This window comes from Panthera tigris, chromosome B1, assembly GCF_018350195.1.
Source record: "Panthera tigris isolate Pti1 chromosome B1, P.tigris_Pti1_mat1.1, whole genome shotgun sequence".
NCBI lineage: Eukaryota > Metazoa > Chordata > Mammalia > Carnivora > Felidae > Panthera > Panthera tigris.
In genome coordinates, this window is record NC_056663.1 from 187,956,243 (window position 1) to 187,977,273 (window position 21,031).

At 39.1% G+C, this 21,031-nt stretch overlaps 1 protein-coding gene across 5 annotated transcripts in view; it reads right to left on the reverse strand.

Moving 5' to 3' along the window:
- The window catches only part of SLIT2 (slit guidance ligand 2), a 373,006-nt gene that overhangs the window by 7,436 nt on the left and 344,539 nt on the right, over positions 1–21,031 (reverse strand). For all 5 annotated transcript variants that reach the window (XM_007093745.2, XM_007093744.2, XM_007093742.2 and 2 more), the window contains 4 exons: positions 16,393–16,530; positions 16,042–16,282; positions 14,548–14,678; positions 1,942–2,096 (listed from right to left, as the gene is read on the reverse strand). In XM_007093745.2, the coding sequence (XP_007093807.1) occupies positions 1,942–2,096; positions 14,548–14,678; positions 16,042–16,282; positions 16,393–16,530 (665 nt within the window). The remainder of the gene's footprint in view (positions 1–1,941; positions 2,097–14,547; positions 14,679–16,041; positions 16,283–16,392; positions 16,531–21,031) is intronic.

Genomic DNA, 21,031 nt, shown 5'->3' on the forward strand with positions numbered 1-21,031 from the left:
CCCCCCCCACTGCATTGTAAAGGGGTTTTAAAAGATTCAGTGAAATGGTTTCTGATGAAAGCACAATAAATCAAGTGTAGGACAAGTCCAGAAATAAACAAAAAGCCACAAAACTCAGATGGCTTCCCTTTTTGCTTGATGTTAAAAAGTGAGTGGCAGTGCAAATAGATGGCTTTGGGGTCAGACAGACCAGACCTGGACCCAAATGAGGTCTCTATTACTTCATAGCTTTGTGAACTGGGACGAGTTTTGTAAAGTCCTTGAGGCTGTCCCTTAGGAACTATGAAACAAAATCATACCTACTTCCTAAAGTCTCTGAGGATCGTGCTGGACACATAGCATGTGCTCAGTAAGTATAATTTCTTTTCCCTCAAACCACAGGTACATCCGTGACCTGCTTTACCAATCCCAACATAATGGCTGTTAACTGTAGTGCAGGCTTTTATTTTTAAATGAATCTCCTAGTTGTGATTATCATGAAGCAATTACATCATTCAACTTGCTGAGCAGATTCACTATGCAATCCTTGTATTACAACCTACTATGGTTACTTGAAGACTTGTCTGTTTTCCCTACTCCCCTGGGCAAGAAGGGATACTTCTTCAACTTTGTAACGTTTATGCATGTATTAACTTATTCTCAGCATATGGTAGATACTCAATAATCAATGGTTCCTAACAATTCAAAAAGTCTTTCAATGTGTTAAGATCTTCTGCTGAAAATTACAAAAAAAAACAGGTGCTCTGAACTTTCAGGACAATTCCAAAAATATTTTCAAGAACGTCTTGGAAGGGTTAACATAATTATGTAGAATCCCAAGGTTACTATTTGGCAGGAAATAATGCAAACTTTGTGAAAATGCCCGTCCTGCTGAGGAAATCACTTACATTGACCTGCTCAAGAGCTTTAGCTTACTTACCTTTAAAATGAGTTAATTTTATCAGTCAATTCACCTCAATCCAATGTGATTTAATTCAATGTAACTCAATTCAATATCACATGCTTTCTTGCTCCTTTGCCTGAAAATTGAAATTCTGTACCACCAGCTTACAGTTGCCCCCCACTCCACCACCTGCTTCCCCCCATCCCCCGCTGCCCACACACACACACACAGAGGAAGGTTCTCTTCTTTGTGGGCCCTCTCCTCTGGACTCCTTCAGAACTTTGCCCACACCTCTGTTCCTCATCTCTTCCTCGTCTGCCTTCTTGTTGGTTTCAAAGAAAAGAAAAAGTCCAGAAACTGCACTCTATTGTTCCAATCCCTAATCTACCCTTCCAACTCTATTTCTTGTTTGTTCACCTTAAGGTCTTAGCTCAGCAGAAGTACTTCCTGTTACGCCATACAAGTTGCACATTTAATTCATTGTCCATTCATTCATCATTCAATTTGGTTAATAATTATCCTATTATCTATATTAGTTGGCAACTGGTAGCACAGATAATATGAAATGATAACATCTGACAGAACTTTTTTTCTTTTTCTTTATAGCTTGGTCTTGACCCCAACAAAAGCAGCATCCCAGGCCCATGCATTATTGCTCTCACGTGTGTGCTCTCTCACTCTCTCTCTCTCTCTCTCCCTAAGACCTTGCTGTGTGGTCTCAGGTGTGCTGTGTAATTTTCAGCTCTTGTTAAATAATAAACCTCGAATTTTTCTCCAAAATTTTCTGATAGTTTTTGCTAAAGGGCACTTTGCAATCATAATACGAACCACAAGAACCTGTCCAACCACAGCAGTGGTTACCGACAGACTGAGACAGGCACAAAACAGGTCTCTTAACACATATCCAGGGCTCTTTCTTTTCTATCCATGCTGTCCATCTTTCAATGGCTGATCACTATTGGTCAATGGCCACAATACCAGGAATCAACAACTTCAGAATTAGTCTGTGGTGAGAATCACAGGACTTGGGGACCCACTGGATTTGCGACAGAGCTTACCTCCTACATAGAGCGGAGAGTCAAAATTCAGAGTCGACTGCTTTGACAAGTTGGTGATGATTTTGGGGCTCCCTCCATCCACAGAAAGGGAGAGACTCTGATCCAGGGCAAGTAGTTCCACAATGTGGAAGTTTCCATCATTGATCGTCTCCACGCTACAAAGAAAAAGCAACGCAACTAATGCTTCAATTTTCCTTTTATTAACAAAAAGAAGTTAAAATACAAATTTCAGTAAGCACTTCTTAGGAAAAAGATACTCCTATCTAACATTAATAAAGACAAACACTAGTAGTTGATTTCAAGATAGAAGATGAAGTACAATCAATTTCTACTTTTTAGGAATGGATACAAAGTAAGTTTGTTTTCCCATTGGGAGGGGTGGGAATGGATACACTGACTCACTCTCTAGTCATATTCTTCCACTATGTAGAAATTATAAAGGATAATTTATTCTTTTGCTTTTAGATGCCACTGAAGTTTTGTTTTTCTAGATACTGTTACTCCAAATTGTATTTAAGACAAAGAACCCACATTGGTGCCAAATATCCTCTACAGATTATCACTGGCTTTGATCTTTTAAATGCTGCACAGTAAGACTTACCCGAACACACACACAGATACAGGAAGAATCAACTTGGTGGGATCATTGTGCTTGGTAAAATGTATTAACTGATAATACACTCTTCCCTTCCTTGCATTTTCAGAGGGATGGCCATCAAATGAGATTACTGTGAAGAAGTCTATGCTCAGTGGAGAGTAACAGATTCAATGGAATGCTTAACACAGTCATAGCCAGTAGTGTTGACAATGCTTCTTCAGTTTTCTATTACTTTTAAGGGACAGGTCTAACAGTCATTCCAGAATTTGAGAGAGCATATGGAAATTCACAAAATGGCTAAAAACAAAAAGATTAAGAAACAAAGATAAATGAAAAATGGGGAGTTAAAATAAGATGAACTGGGGTACAATTACTAGGCAGGTGCTATATGGCTGTGAAGTGTGCTTGTAAATCTAACACATGGGTTAACAGCAAAAAGGAGCATGGGGCCAATGAAGAAAACAAGAATTGATACATGGCAGTGTCATGAATATATTAACCTCCCACCATGGGGGCAAAATACGGCATAATGGAAGTTGGGGCCAAAAGTAAGTAGTGAATATTAAAGACCCAATATGCTGGGATATCAACTAGGAAGATGGGGAAAAAAAAGGCTCAAACATGGAAATATGGGAGCATGTGATAGAAAAACTGTGCATACTTAATATTCCCTATACAAGCTGATTGCTTAAATTTCTGGGTACTGATATTTAAGTTTGCAAATAGGCCACGCCTGGAAAATAACAGAAAAAAATGTGTTGACATTTCTGTATGGTTCTCACCACAGGTGTCTAATCATATCCCTTTGTTTGCCAACACAGAATAAAAAGTTTTTGTGGTTTGACCACACTCTAAACCATTCTGCAGAACTGTGAAAATATTTGAAGTTTTCTGGTTTTAAATGGTTGCAAGAGTTCACACGTACAAAGATCTTTGATAATTTGTCTCAGATATCATCTGAATGATAAATATTAAGTCTGCCAATCAATGTTTTTATCTTCTGCAGATTTAATTGTCCCAACACTCAATACCATTAAAATCAACAGAGGAAACAATATACAGGAAAATCATTCACTAAAAAAGTTGGATACCAACTGCTACTGGTCTTAAATAGGATTGTCTTCTAAAGGAATATACCAGATGGTATTATTAGCTAATGGGTAAGCATACAGATTGTAGAGTCAGATGAACCTGGATTTGAATCCTGGTCTTGTATTTATGAAATGTTTGACCTTGGATAAGTTACTTAATTGCTTATACACTTCAGTCTTCTCTTCAGTAAATGTTAATATATATTTCACCCTCTGGTGATTAATTTGAGGTCGTATGAAGTATATATTTTTTTACAAGTGCAGAGTGAGACATCCAGCATATAGAAAGTGCAAAGTTAAAAGTTAGGTATCAGCATCACCATCACTGCCACCGCCATCATTGTACAAATAATCCAGTATTATTTCAGTATCTTCTTCAGGAAGAAATTAGTTAGCTTTATTTTTGATGTTAACTGTAAAATAATGCTAAAGACTAGCAGAAATATAACAGCTTCTTTGGGGGCATATCTCGTTCAAGTTACTAAAAGTTTTACACAAACTATTAAAATGAAGATGTGCATAGAGAGAGTGGGGACCAATTAATTGCTTTTTCCGTTGTGATCATATACAATATGTAAGTGGTTTTCTATGACTGCTCTATGAGCACTGACCTTGATTAAGTCATAAATGTTAACATGGGACTTGCTTTTTTCTTTACATTTGCAAAGAAAAGTCCCATTTGTACTAGAAAACGGGTTCCTGGTCACACATCAGTCTTAGACAATCAACGCTGGCATGCCATCGTTAAAGATAGTGTTTGATGCAGTATAACTGAGTAAGCTACTTCAAAGCAGGAGCCATGTGTTATTTATTTCTGTATTCCTTAATGTATCCAGGAAAGTTTCTGATAAAGAGTAGATGCTCAATAGATGCATGTTAAGTAAATGAAATGCGAGGGAGTTTTATTAACAATAACATACAGTTTTTTTAGCACTACTAACTGGATTATGGGTATAGTAAAGAGGTTTCAAGCAGACCCAGGGAAGGACATCCGAAAGATGAATTTTACTTAAAAATTTGGATTTTTTCGGTAGTCATATTCTGCAGGAAATACTGGGAGATAAATCTGGTTCAGTCTGTCCTCCTTAAGATGTGTGACATTGGATTAGTGTGACTTCAAGTCGTTCTTCTGTTTTATTTTCCTCATCAGGGAAATGCAAATAATAAGACCAAAGAATTACTTAGCCCAGACTATCGGCCGGGTGCTGTTCTAAGAACGTCACATGTAATAACTCTTTTAAGAATCAAAACGACTCTAACAACCGGGCACTTAGGGTACTCAAGGGGGCAAAGCCCGCTGCTAAAACAGATTTGAAGCTGGGGTTCCTGCTTCTAGAGTACACATTTTTAATCATTACGTGCCACATTTACAATAAAAAACCTGAAAAGTAACTAGGACTATGCAAATGGCATGTGTTCTCATCGCTACCAAGCTTCTAATAGGTGATTTTTCTCCCAAATATCCCAAGAATAACGTTCTATAAAAAAAAAAAAACTTATATGATGGTTACACAATTTGGTACATTTACCAGAAATCATCGAATTGTAAAAAAAAAAAAAAAAATGAATAAATAAAAAGTAATAATCTTATTAAAAAAAAAGTTTGTTTACTTTTGAGAAAGGGAGAGAGAGTGAGAGCAGGTAAGGGACAGAGGGAGAGGGAGACAGATGATCTGAAGCAGGCTCTGTGCTGACAGAACGTGGGACTCGAACTCAAGAACATGAGATCAGGACCTGAACCAAAGATGGACTTGTAACCGACTGAGGCGCCCAGTCGCCCTCAAAGTCATAATCATATAATTCGAGTCTGAAGGTTATGAGAAGACATATAAAGTACATACATTTCAAACATGAAATGGGATTCTATTTTCCCAATCATATGTGAAATTTAGACTGGTTAGATTTTTTTTCCTCCCAAAAGTTATCACTAGACTTAATTCCATTTGTATTTCCCTGGAATTAAATGAGGCCTCACCATGGTCTTTTGACAGATAAGTAGTGTGACATTAACATTTTTAGATTCTTTGCTCATTAAGATGATACTGTGTGTATGAGCCTGAAGAGTGTACTTGAGAGCTAAGAATATTCTAAATTGGTGTTTCATGCTGCCCTTTGAAGCAGGAGATTAACCAGGGGATGTCCAGAAATCCTTTGCCTCTATACCATTTAAAATAAAAGCAGTGACTAACACATCAGTTGTTACAAGATACTACTGAGCCATCATCGATTTTACAGTCTATCCCGGTCATTCTTACCTATCCACTCACAATGCACAACATCCTTTTGGGTTCTGAGAAGTATTGATATGTTCTTTCACTACTCCCGAGGGAACTGTGCAGTTGATGACTCATGAGAGTCACAAGTGAATCACTTAACATTGAGACTTTCCACTGGGAACACACATCGAATTTATTACCATTAGTATGCATTTAGTTTTACTACACTTGCCTATTAGCTGAGATTTTGTTTTCTTGATTTTCTCAGTGGATGTATGAAAACAAAGCAGTTACTCAACTATGTCTTGTGGTTTTGTTACAGAAAAAGAGTTTAAAAACTCAGAGCCTGAAAGAAGAGAGGCTCTAACTTGCCTATGATTTTTTCTTTTCTTTTTTCTTTTCTCCTTCCTTCCTTCCTTCCTTCTTTCCTTCCTTCCTTCCTTCCTTCTGTCCTTCCCTTTTTTTTTTAAATGTAGGATGCATCAACATGACATTTTTATATTTCTATCTTGACCTTAAATCTTAAGGTATTTCAGTAGTTTAATAAAGGCAAACAGTTTACTTGGCTTATATGAGCTCTAGTTTTTCCCCTTAAAAATTTGAAGAATCTGTTGGCATATTCTATGCAATGAAATAGGAATCAGAAGCCAGACCAATTCAACTGGTCATCTCATTTTGATTATCTCTGGGATGAAGATACTTCATCTGTGGAGATGGTGATAAAATATTTCCCTGTTTACCTCTTCAAATCAAAAGGAATAGGAGGTCAAAGGGGATTAAAGGTACTATTATTATTTTTTAAATGTTTATTTATTTTTGAGAGAGACAGAGAGTAAGAGCAGGGGAGGGACAGAGAGAGAGGGGGACAGAGTTCCTGAAGAGGGCTCTGCTGCTGAGAGCAGAGAGCTCGATATGGGCTTGAACTCATGAATGGCAAGACCATGACCCGAGCCCAAGTTAGAGGCTTAACTGACTGAGCCACCCAGGTGCCCCAGGGATTAAAGGTATTAATGCAGGTGCATACAAGTTTTCAAAGGGATGTCTTACAAAATAATTGATTGACCAAGCATACTTAGATTTTAATAAGTGCTTTTGAGGCAAATTGCCTAATTTAAATAAAAATGCACTAAAAAAAGGGACTTATGTATTTGAACATACAGTAAGAGTGACATGTAAGGCAATGACACTTGCATTTATCCTTCCTTATCAGGATATCTGAGCGTCAAGAATATCCATAAGCCACCAGCACCAGTAATTATCGTGAGCCACTTGTGCCCTGGCACTATAGCAGGGATTTTACATGTGTTACTTCCAGTTCTCCAAACCACACATGAAAAACAGGTATATTTCCAATTGTTTAGACTAGGAAATAGAAGCCCAAAGGGGTGAAGTAACTTGCTCAAAGTTATAAACCTGGTAAACAGTGCTGCCTTCCCATACGGCATTATCAAGAACTGCTGAGTGTTTATCCTGGAAATGAGACCTCGCAGATTCTGTCTATTGTTTGTTTTTCCAATGAGACTAAATTCTTCTCCTTCTCCTTGTTTTTTTTTTTCTTTTTTTTTTTTTTTTTTCATGTAAGTCTGTAAGTTGCATAACCCAGAGGCTGTATAGCCAAACAAACCTAATAATTGGTAGGGAAAAGTCCTCTGATGTCGTGTTGTTCCCTAAATACTAAAACTGCTTCACGCGTGGTACAATTTCCACTTTCATAAGATGGTTCATCTGATTGCCTCATTTAAAAAATTAATTTAATTTTTAAAAATTACAGTTGACACAATGTTAGTTTTAGGTATACAACACAGCAATCCAACAGCTCTATACATTATGCTGTGTTCACTACAAGTGTAGCTAGCCTCTGTCACCGTATAATGCTATTAAAGTACCACTGGCTATATTCCCTATACTGTACCCTTTATCCCCGTGACTTATTCATTCCATAATTGGAAGCTGGATTTCATTTTTATTTTATTTTATTTTATTTTTAGAGAGAGAGAATATTTATTTATTTTTAAGTTTATTTACTTTTTAGAGAGAGAGAGAGAGAGTGCACAAGCAGGGGAGGGGCAGAGAGAGACGGAGACACAGAATCCAAAGCAGGCTCCAGGCTCTGAGCGGTCAGCACAGAGCCCAACGCGGGGCTCGAATTCGCGAACTGTGAGATCATGACCTGAGCCAAAGTTGGACACTTAACCGACTGAGCCACCCAGGTGCCCCTGAGGAAAAGAGAATCTTAAGGAGGCTCCCATGCTAAGCACAGAGCCTGATGCAGGGCTCGATCCCAGGCCCCTGGGATCATGCCCTGAGCTGAAACCGAGAGTCAGACGCTCAACTGACTGAGCCACCCAGCCACCCCTGATTTCCTCATTTTTAAATAGTAGTTGACTATGTTTCCCAAGAAGCTGTCTGGTTTGGAAAATAACATTAATCTGAATCTAAAGAAAGAAGCGTGCCATTATTATTATTATTATTATTATTATTTTAAGTTTCTACTTGTCTGGATGAAAAAAAAATGTCACTTTGAAGGGCAATTGTTAGCCTGCTTGAGAAAAAAAAAATCCATCCCTATCTCAGGATCTACTGTTGATGGTAGCTTTAAGTTTAGGCAGTCAACCTCATTCATTCATTCATTCATTCATGGCATTATTACCAAGTCCCTTTTTATGCTATTCTCTCAGCACAATAAAAATTAGGCATGTGTGTGATATTCTACATTCATTCACTTAAGAAACTTCTGTCATCTCGGTTGTTGCAGATCAGGTTCCTTAGACAGTAGGGAGCTGGCAGTGTGTAAAATCGGTTCCCTGACACAAGAAAAAGAGTCCGGACTTGTCGCATTTGCTGACCACCGTGGTGGACACATCCCCAACACGGCTGATTTCTACATCAACATCAGGCATGATGTCCCAGAATTTGGATACGGGAAGAGATGCACACCACTGGCTCTCGGAGCACAGCTCAAATATATTCCTTTTACACACGTGGTTCTCAAACTGTGGTCCCTGGGCCAGCGCGTCACCTGGGAGCTTGCGGCAAGGAACGTGTGGGAGCTCATCCGAGATCCGAATCAGAAACTAGAGGTGTAGCCCACTGATTTGTTTTCTGACACATTTTTCAGGTGATTCTGATGTGTGCTATTTGAAAACAGTAGCTCCCCACCCCTGCCTGCATGGCTGGCCCTGTTAGTGGTATGGAGGTCTGCAAAAAACTTCAGTCTTCTGTCAGATAGAAGAGATAAAACGAGAAAATGTGCAGGCTGCTTCAGTTCTGTGAAGGAGGAATAACTACTACATCTTGGGTTCTCTTAAACATACTTAAAACTATGTTAACTGCTCTCTCTAGACATAATTCCACGATATAATGGTTCTTATATCGATCCATTTAAGACAATGACTGACATCTAAAATAAAGTCTTGGGGCACCTGGGTGGTTCAGTTAGTTGAGCATCTGACTTCGGCTCAGGTCATGATCTCGTGGTTTGCGAGTTTGAGCCCGGCATCGGGCTCCGTGCTGACAGCTCGGAGCCCGGAGCCTGCTTTGGATTCTGTGTCTCCCTCTCTCTCTGAACCTCCCCTGCTTGCACTCTCTCTCTCTGTCTCTCAAAAATAAACATTAAAAAATAATATTAAAAATAAATAAATAAAATGAGGGGCACCAGGGTGGCTCAGTTGGTTGAGCATCCGACTTTAGCTCAGGTCATGATCTCACTGTTTGTGAGTTTGAGCCCCACATCTGGCTCTCTGCTGACAGCCCAGAGCCTGGAGCCTGCTTCAGATTCTGTGTCTCCCTCTCTCTCTCTGGCCCTCCCCTGCTAGCACTCTGTCTCTCTCTCAAAAATGAATAAACATTAAAATAAAATAAAATAAAATGAAGCCTTTTAAACCAAAAAAAAATCATAGAAAAACAATTTAATGTATAATTATTTTCCCCTAATTTCATCAGATTTCATTTACTAAAATAAACAAAATCCATTTCCATCAATGTTGAAGATTAACCAGACACCTGAAAAGAGGCACTCAATGTACAAACTTATTCCCACATACAGTGTTCCAACAGCACATTAAATAATGCAGAATTTGGAAAATAAGTTTTTACTACATTAAATGTTTTATAACATAACATCATGCAATTAAACTGAACATATTTTCTGGTGTAACAATATGTAAGACTACTCCCTTTTAAAACATTAGTGTATTTTAATAATGTTACATAAAGTAGAAACACCAAGATTTGAACATTTAATTCAACCAGACAAAATAATTACTAAGCAATTTATGGGAGAGCAGATGGCCACAGTGTTATTGATGGCTTTCTCTATAATGAAGGAGAAGGAGTACCTTTCATCAGAGGTCACATTTTAGTAGGGCCTGAGCAAGGTCAGAAACATTTGGATAAATGCCAGAAAATTAGTAAGAGCAGAAGGAAGAGTTGGGACCAATTTCAAGTTGAAGGTGAGGGAAAGAAAAAGATGAGGAGGAACTCCAGGTTTACGACGCCTCTCAATGACAGTAGGAATGTGACAGGGACACAGGTTTGGGTGAAGCAAAGAAAATAAGCTGTATTTCGGACATTCTAAATTTATGATCCCAATAGCTAGCACTATTTGGTATATGTTGTTCTAAATATTTTTCATGTATCAAACATAAAATTCTTACTACAATCCCACAAAATGGAACCATGATCCACTACACCCATTTACCAGGTGAGTGAGGCCCAGAGAGCTTATGCAATTTACCCATGGCACACAGTTAATAGACGGCAGTGCTGGGGCTTGAATCAAGGCAGACTATCTTTAGAGCACCTGTCCTTTTCTATTTAATTTTAGTTTGAGTGGTAATGGCATTCAAATGGCTCAAAAATCAAAATGATGTGAAGTGGTGTTCATACACAAATCTCTTGCTTCCATCCCACTCTTTCCTCTCTATTCCTAGTTTCTCTCTCCTTTTAAAAAAAAAATATTTTCTTATTTATTTTGAGAGAGAGTGAGAGAGTGCACATGTGTAAGCACAGGGAAGGGGCAGAGAGAGAGAGAGAGAGAGAGAAAGAGAGAGAGAGAGGGAATCCCAAGTAGGCTCCTTGCTCAGCACAGAGCCGATGTGGGGCTCTATTCCACAACCTTGGGATCATGGCCTGAACTGAAACTAAGAGTTGGATGTTCAACTGACTGAACCACCCAGGCGCCCCATTCTGGTTTTTCATTATGCAAATGCATGGACATAAAAATACATGTATTTATTTACCCACCTTTGACACTCTTCTGCCTTCTTTTTCTTTTGAACAGAGCACCGCACCTTGAAAATCTTTCTGTGTCCTACATAGAAAACCTCCTCCTTCCCTTTCCACCTCCCTTTTAAACAGTACATTCCATTGTACAGACTAGAAAAGGGCTGTTTCCTAACTTTTGCTTTTATAATCAATGATGCAGTGCAGTACCTGTGCACATATCGTGTCTGTATCTTCAAGTATATCTGTGGCACAAATTCCCAGAACTGGGATTTCATAGGTTAGAGAGTAAATGTATTTGTAATCTGGATACATATTTTCAATTGCCCTCTATGGATATGGTAAACAATCTGTACTTCTAGTGTTAATGGATAAGGATAGAGAATACACTTTCAACTCCCCTGCTATACTCCAGAAATAGATACCAGAAAAATGTTCCTGTATTGCTACATGTAGATGAGAATGAAGACAATGTGAGTGAGGAGTGAGGACAGAGCTAAGTTTGGGATTTAATACTCAGAGTGACTTTATGGGGTACGTGCTGCATCATTATTTATAGCTATGATTTATGAGACACAGAAACATTAAGTATCTGCTCCAAGTTTCTCCCCCAGTAATTGGTCAAGCCTAGATCTGAACACACATCTTAGTGCCAGGATTTTTACTTGTCAAAACTAAAATCTCCTAGCGTGCTGAAATAATTCAACTGTTGTCTATAGTTTCTATTTCACAGAAGCATTTATTTTCTATTCCATACTGAAGTATTAATATATTCATACACATATAATATACACATATCAATATCAATCATCAACCTATCAACCAATCAATCGTCTCTCTATCTGAATTCTAGGTAATTGTTGCTTTTCTTTTACCTAAAAATAATGTGATGATTTTCTTAATTTTTGTGCCATAAATCAAAAACCAAGAGTTAAATGAAAACTGTTTTCCCTGGACCTTACAATAGATGTTCCCATTAGATGATCTGCAAACAGAGAAGTAAACTTCCTGGTCATAAAGAAAAGCATATTATGTGATATTATTCTTTTTTGTAAACATCATATGGTATGCTCTATTGTTTGTCAGGCAACGATGGTAAGAACATAAACTGAAGATAAGCTCTTTATGGTAACTTCTCATTTTGATATAACCACATGGGTTTCTACAACTTATCTAGAAGTATTTTAAGTATATTTTATGTGAACACTAGCTTTAATAAACCAACTTCAAGAAACTTTACTATGGTTTCTGAGAGTGCTGTGCTCTTTCACTGCATAAAATAAAAGAGAAAAGTAAAAAACAAAAGTGAACCACAAAACCAACATTCTGAAACTTTTTTTACAGGCTCAAACAAATTGAGGCTATATAATTTGAGGCCTAGCGATATCTAAAATGTTGGCATTAATTCATCACCATTTGGACATGAAATTCATACTCCATTTGGAAACCAATAATGATGTGTTTGTTTCCATGCTCTAAATATTCCCAAGTGGGTTAGCTCACTACTAAGAGGACTTCGTGAATTCCATTCATGGCCTACAATTGTCACCTACTTTCTCGGGACTGTTATAAAGGATCGGGATAGGACGTGAAGGGTTTTGAAGCACATCGATACACACATCAATAATATAGAGGCCAGGGGTGCCAGTTGGTTAAGCATCTGACTCTTGATTTTGGCTCAGGTCATGATTTTACGGTTTGTGAGATCAAGCCCCGCATCAGGCTGGGTGCTGACAGTGCAGACCCTGCTTGGGATTCCCTATCTCTCTCTCTCTCTCTCTCTCTCTCCTGCTTGCATTCCCTCTCTCTCTTAAAATAAATACATAAATATATTAAAAAAAGGTAATATAGAGGCCAGTATCTCCAGCTTTATGTCCTAATCAATGCCCCCAAAATCTGTTGTCAGTATTTGGCTTACAGATGCTTTTTGTTCACCACATATAGTATTTTTTTTAAAATATGAATCTATACTTAAAGGATGGAATACTTGGGGCGCCTGGGTGGCTCGGTCGGTTGGGCGTCCGACTTCGGCTCAGGTCATGATCTCACGGTCCGTGGGTTCGAGCCCCGCATCAGGCTCTGTGCTGACTGCTCAGAGTCTGGAGCCTGTTTCAGATTCTGTGTCTCCCTCTCTCTCTGCCCCTCCCTGTTCATGCTCTGTCTCTCTCTGTCTCAAAAATAAATAAACGTTAAAAAAAAATTTAATAAAAAAAAAAGGATGGAATACTTATATTAAAACATCCAGATTTATGCCTTTCCTTGAAAACTCAGGAGTTGTGGTAAAACTGGGGCCCACATTTTCCCATGGCAGCATTTAGGGAGAGTTGGGTAGATGCAGTCTGGCCCTGTTTTGACAAAGGTTTGCTTCTAGCTCACTCCTGTCACAGACACTTCTATTACACTGCCAACATCAAGGCTATTTATCATGGAAGTACTAATACAATTTTAAAAAGTTTGATTTTTTCAAGAGTAAAATGATGAGAACACAGTTTTCTCTTGCAGCTGGCCTGATTAGTTCATTTAAGTTACCTGCCTGAAAAACCCTGACTGCATATGACTTTGTGACCTCGCTCTAATTGGTGGCAGTTATTTCTATGATAGTGAATTAGTGTTGAGATCCAACAGAGGTTAATCTTATGCAAAAAGCACGTTTCCAGCAAAATTTATGCCCCATGAATACCACTCCTTTTGTATCTTCAAAATATCATCATTATCATTGTTATTAGGAAACTTCCAAAATAAATAACATTACCGGTCACATATTATATGTGTCCCTTGGCTTATTATGTGTAATCTCCCTAAGACCAAGGGTGTTGTTCCTTAAAGCTTGGATCACGGCCTGGCACACAGTAGGTGCTCAGTAAGTACTGCTGAATGAAAGGTAATGTTAAATTCCTCACTGTGCTGGGTATCTTGCAGTTTCTTTTCTAGAGCTACTCGCCACCTGTATTCACTCTGCTCTGGGGTCTGGGAGACTCATGTGCAAACTACATTACTGTGATCAGTGGGTTTCTTTTTGTCTGGAATTTGATTTTGCCAAAGGGGAGCACAGGCAGGGGGCTGTTGGGCAGGAGAAGGATGGCTGGGTATTTAAAAGTCCTGGTTCCTCCTCCAAGGACTGACTGCATCCCTTTGTTGAAGGTCGCCATCTCCTGCCAAGGCAGTCCTTGCCACGAGTCCCTTTCTGAGCGTGGATTTCCAAGAGTGCTGCCTCCACTTACCCCTTCAGGCATATGGGCAGTAGCTGTATCCCTCGTTACTGGTCCTAGGTTACTGTACTATCCCTACCAATCTTTGTAAAAAGTCCCCTTAAGAATCTCTCCTCCATTATCCAACTTGAGTATGGCACCTGTTCCTGCCGGGCCCCTAAATAAGACACCCATCATAAGCCTGCTGTGGCCAAATTACTCCCTCCCCTCACCATTACAGAAAAATAGAGGAGAAACGGCTCTTCTCTCAGTAACCAAGAGATGTTCACCTGTAAATGGCAGAAGCTGGGTGGGAGCCGGTGTCGTAGCTGGCACGAACCCGTCCCCGATACAGTTCGACGGCAATATGGTCCTTGTCGCCTTTATACAGGAGGATTCCACTGTCTTCGTCTGTGGCAATCTAGTAGGAAGTAACCCTGACATTAGGACGCACTGTCATCCACACGTACTTCATCAAAAAGAAGACTGCTTAGTGAAGAGTTTTTACTACAGCTTATTTTTTCCTTATAGCTATGAGAAAACAGTAGCGCGCGCTGACAGGACGACTTGAAAGGTGACCCGCTCCTAAATTACTTCGATGCAAATAGATTCATAAAGAATTAAAAAAACCAACAACACAGTAACAGACACTTCAGTAAACACCCCTGGGTGTGCCTAAAACATTCTCTGCTGGAGATCTTCACTTACCTGTTCTTTTCACTCCTGTTCCAGGTTGTCTTTATGGCATATATGAAATGTAACTGCACTGAGTGAGACTGATTTTTATATTCCACATAAAAAAACATTCTTCACAGTTATGGCATGAACAGTGGGAGATCTCTGTTTTTATCCTTTCTAGCCTTTGTGGGCTTTTGAGGACCAAGTCAGTAAAAATTAGATTTATACCTGAAACTCACTAGGTTCTTGCCATACAATCTGGTATGGCAAATGCTGGAAGACAGGGAGACAGGCTTTCTACGGAAGGCCCGTCTGCCTTCCTGAGTCCCATTCCTCATGATGGTTAAGGACACTCACTCATGACACTCACGACATTCACTTGGAGTGTCAAGGTAACTTGAATAAGGAGTGACGCCTATGTTAATCGGCTAAGGTCATCTGAATTCAAAATATATTAAAATATTTTTCCTACCAGATAAAATAAACATGCAGTCCCAGCTTGCCCCTGCGTGTCCTGAATTCATAACTCCTAATCTAGTCTCACCTCCTTCGTGCAGGTCCGAATGACTTGCTTAAGGGGACACAGTGACTTGGTGAAAAGTCTTAAAATAAGATCAGTTTGTTAATTTCATGTCGCTTCTTAAAGTTTCCGGGGGAAGAGTTAAAAGACAACGGCTGAATATTTTGTCAAGGTGTCTTGTCTCACCGGTGTTCTCCTCACCTGCAGAATTCCTAACAGCACCCTCCCCATCCCCCTGGCCCCATCTCACAGGGCACAGAGCCTGAACTCTGAGTCATAAAAAAAAAAAAAAATGAATAAAAATACCTTTACCAGAGCACAAACCATATATTTTGTTGCGCCCTATGTGTTTCACAATCAAGTAGTGAATAAAAATACCTGGTTCCCATTTAGTTTTGAAAAATACAAATGTTATAGAGAAGAATAACTGAAGATTTTCATACAGAGAACATTTTCTGTCACTGCGTTGTGCAGTCGATAACTGTCTATTTAGGAAATAGTATAACTCACAAACTACCAGAGGTTTATGATTTAGTTAAATGTGGTTTAGGATGAAATCAGCCCTTGCTGGTGGGGGATGTCTTACCTGCAGAGTGATGTTTGTTTGTGGACGGACCTTGGCTGAAGGAATTTGAAGATAAGACTCTTTGTTTACAAAATTCACACTAACCAACTTTTCACACTTCTCTCCCTGGTAGCCTGGCAAACACTGGCATATTGGCTCATTTATCCTGATGATGCACTGGGCACCATTCTGGCAATCAAAATTATCACAGGGGCTGGTACGAGGGAGGACCATGGGTGGAGAAAATTCGCAGAACAAGCCACTAAAGGAAACAGAAAGAACACATTGCTTTTAGTTGCGTGTGAATTGCATGAGAATTGCGGTCTTTCTGTAAGACTTCGCTCTACCACAAATCTCTATTTCTACTTTTACCTGTAGCCTTCGGGGCAGATGCACGTATAGCCATTCACGGCATCTGTGCAGTGGGCTCCGTTTTTGCATTTGTTATCTTGGCAGTCATCAAAGTCAATGTCGCAGTGCTCGCCTATGTATCCTGGTGTGCAGTCACATCTGTTTGAACAAGTAGGTAAACAGTTTCAAACTGAACTGAGCCAAGGTAAGCAAAACAGTTGCATTTCATCTAGGAAAAAAGGGCTCTATCTTTAGAAAACATAGTACACCTAGAACTAAGGTAGCAGTGTTTGTCAACTAAACTTCAATGAAAGTACATTAAAACTAAAACAAAACACTCAAAACTTATATAGAACAGGCTCATCGAGCCCCCAAATTAATAGATCCCTAGAAAACAGTTATTCCATGTTTTCTCCCTGGGATCTGTCAGAATGGTGATAATTAGTAAGCATCCATGAACCAAATGAGGATGCAAATGTGCAGGTGTCCCTCCTTCCTTCTCTCCTCCCCCCATCTTGTTTGCTTTCTTCCGTCCCTCCCCTCTCCTCCATCTTCCCATCTTCTCCCTCCTTCTCTCCTCCATCCCCTCTCCCCTCCCTCCCTCCACCCTATTTTTGCTTAGTGTCCTCTATTTTCATTTGCTCTAACTCCTTTTAACAGTTGAGACAATGGAAGTGCTATGTTATAAAATTTACCAAAAATATTAAACACATTTTAAAATAATTAACATTTTTGTTTCCTAATAGAGAATGGATGTATTGGGGAGGCTGGGTGGCTTAGTCGGTTAAGGGTCTAACTCTTGGTTTCAGCTCTGGTCATGATCTCACAGCTCCTTGAGATCGAGCCCCATGTCGGGCTCTGTGCTGATGGTGCAGAGCCTGCTTGGGATTCTCTCTCTGTCTCTGTCTCTCTCTCTGCCACTACTCTGCTCGTGCTCTCATTCTCTCTCTCTCTCTCTCTATCTCTATCTCTATCTCTATCTCTATCTCTATCTCTATCTCTATCTCTATCTACAAATAGATATAGATATAATTTAAATAAAAGAAAAAAAAAGAGAATGGATGTATTGGAATCAAATAGTATTTTATGAAAAAAAAAAAGTCAGCATTGGAAACCTTAATTCATAATGAATCCAGACAATCATTATGGCAGAGGTTGGCTGACCTAGTGGAGCAGGACAGGGAAACTGATTAAAAAAAAAATCCAGGGGCCAATCCCATGGATAGCTTTCACCTTGTTTGTTCACTCTGGTGGCCCCGGGGAAGGATGGGTCTCAGATGCACTGATGAAGAACTGTCATGCGTACACGTGGTGTTCTCTGAGCACTTCCTAGGTGCTATGCCCTGTTCTAACCACTTTGCATATGTGGATTCACGGAATCCTTCTCCATGATCCTGTGACAGCAGTATCACCACTACCTCACATGACAGGTGAGAAAACTAACAGACAAACTGGTTAAGGGATTTACCCAAGGGCACTCGACTTGTAACTGCCACAGCCAAGGTACTAAACCCAAGCAATCTGACAAGAGAGCCTGGATTTCTCACCACTGAAGGATGAAATACTTTATCATTGCCTGTGGAGAAAGTAGCATGGCGTGTGCAGTGCTTTTCAATCTGTGCTTTGAGGGGCGAAAAGGGACCCCTGAAGGGAAGGAGGCTATTGGCAGTTTCCTGTTTCCCTCCCCTCTCCCCCAACACTCTCTTGTTGTGATTTATTAGTTTTCACACATTGGGCTTCCATGAGTATTTCTGTTTTGGGTTTAAGAGAGGGCTCACTGACTTTAAAAAACAAATAAACCAGGAAACTATGGCTTATTTAGCTTTATAGAATTCTGATGTTGCAGTTAGAACTGGGTTTGTAGTCTGGCGTCATCCTTACATGTACACGATCTTGACAAACTTAAGCTTCCTAAGTGTTCATGTCTTCATCTGTAACATACACAGTACAAAATAATTTCCACCTCGCAGGTTAAAAGCTTAAATAAAACCATTATGCTTAAATAAAAACACTATAAAAGAATCACTATGGTGTTTAATACATAATGCATGATCAATAAATGGCAAGTATTTAAAAAATAATTCTATTAAGTCTTAATAATTCTATAAAAGTCTTTGTGGTTTACTGTTTACTAATGTTCCAGTTTTTGATTTTAAAGCCATTAGGATTTAAATGAATGAGGATAATTAAAAATGCCCAAGTGAATGTGGACATTACTGAACACTGAGGGTTTTCTCTGAAAATGCAAAAATCAGGATTTAAGAGTTACTGGAGGGCTGATGAATTAAAATAAATGGGGGTATATACCCTCTAAGGAGAACAAACTTTCAGCTCCGCATGTACAAATTAGGAAAATAAAATGAGCTCACTGAGGAAGCATGCTTGCTCTAGAGCCAGTGGTTTTAATGCTAAATCCTAACAAAGCAAAGTAAACAAGAAGTCTGAAGTTAAATGGATCCTAAGTGGCCATATACATTCTCAAATAGATGGACAAAGTCTGAGAAGAGAGCTTCCATCAATGTTAATGTGAGCAGAGCTGCTGAAATGCCAGGCATTAAAAGAAAGAAGAAATGCTTTGAAACACTCTGAATTATTTATCTGAGAAAAGAAATCAAAGTAAAAGATAAGAGAACCACACATTCACCACCAGTGGCTAAGAGCTGTTTCATATTCTCTTCTCTACAAATACTATTTTTCAAGCCCATTAGAACTTGGAGTCACGTTATGACCAACATTTTTTTTTGTCTTTCTTTTGCTCCTCAGATCAAATTTCAAAACAAAAGAAAATATTTAATTAAGAATTCCTTAAGGTTTGTATTATCAATAAAACCTATCACATTCCCTCAACTCTATTATCTGCCAAGGAGTGAGGAAGAAAGCAAAGAGTATAAAATATACTGTTTAAGAGTCTCATGCTCTACCGACTGAGCTAGCCGGGCACCCTAAAATATAGTGTTTACAAGCCCAAAAGCTGACTAAGGAAGATGCATGCTTGAAAATACTGCTTATGGCATATGATGGTCTAAAAATATCTCAAAGCAATTTAGGAGATTTATGAGGTATATAATAAAGCAAGAAAAGTAAAACCAGCTGTTAGCTTAGTAGTAAGAAAATGAATTTGAAGTTAACAGTACAGTTTGTCCAAACAACATTTGTCAATAGAGATTTTCTTTAGCACTTCGTGTCCTTTTGGTTTCTAAGCCCATTTTCTTTTTGCAACTCCCTTCGTGACAATATGCAATTATTTTTTTTCCAATATATGAAGTTTATTGTCAAATTAGTTTCCATACAACACCCAGTGCTCATCCCAAAAGGTGCCCTCCTCAATACCCATCACCCACCCTCCCCTCCCTCCCACCCCCCCGCAATTATTTATAATATGGGAGTGATCGCACACACCGTGACGTCACCTGCTTTCTGCTAAACTACATACAGCCATAAAACAAGCTCACAAATTACTGCCAAAAACAATAGGTTCCCAAATCAGCTAACCCATGATGCAGGAGGATGCACTTCTGAGAGTGTAATTTAATCGATAGTAATAGAAGATACTGAATTAAGGAGTAGTCTTTTAAAGACAAACTCCCTCATTTTTTAGTGGTTTCCATTAAGTCTCACTAACACTTTATCTTACAATCAAAATGCACAAAGCCCTGTGAAACCTGTGTGGCAGATAAACAGTTCTAGAAAACCACTTCCCTGACTGGTGAATTTCTCTGAGAAAGGATATTTGTTATGTAAGTGGTGGGTTTTCAATTCGCCAAATTTAACTGCGGGCAGATCAAAGGCATTAGGAGTTAAAGTAACTGACATACAGTACTTGGGTGAACAAAATGCATGAAGCATTTTGTATCAGTAAAGATTTCAAGAAGACGTCCGTTTTTTTGCATGGGATTGTAAACTAAAATATAATGAAAAGTAGAATTCAAAGATATTATTTTCTTTTTCAACAAGGTATCAAATGGAGTCAGCAGGTGCTGTAACTAAAACTGTGTTTGTATATTCTAAAATTTTAGGGGTACCTGGCTGGCTCAGTTGGGTAGAGCATGTGACTCCTGATCTCAGGGTTGTGAGTTCAAGCCCCAAGTCGGGCATGAAGCTTACTTAAAAAAATTAAAAAAAAAATATTCAAGGAAACTGGCGTCTCAGTTGGTTGAGCATCTGACTCTTTAAAAAAATTTTTTTTAATGTGTATTTATTTTTGACATAGAGAGAAAGGCAGCATGAACAGGGCAGGGGCAGAAAGAGAGGGAGACACAGATTCCAAAGCAGGCTCCAGGCTCTGAGCTGTCAGCACAGAGCCAGACGTGGGGCTTGAGCCCACGAACCATGAGATCGTGACCTGAACTGAAGTCAGATGCTCAACCAACTGAGCCACCCAGGCACCCCGAGAGCCCAACTCTTGATTTTGGCTCAGGTCATGGATCCCAGGGTTGTGGGACTGAGCCCCATGTTGGGCTTTGCATTGAGTGTGGAGCCTGCTTAAGATTCCCTCTTTCTCTCCCTCTGCCCCCTCCCCTGCTTACTCTCTTTCTCTCTAAAATAAATAATAATAATAATAATAATAATAAAATTTTGAACAAATTGAGTAAAAAATATTCTGTAACTAAAACGAGCATAAACATTTTATTCAGATTGATTTTTGAAAGGCAGGGGTTCT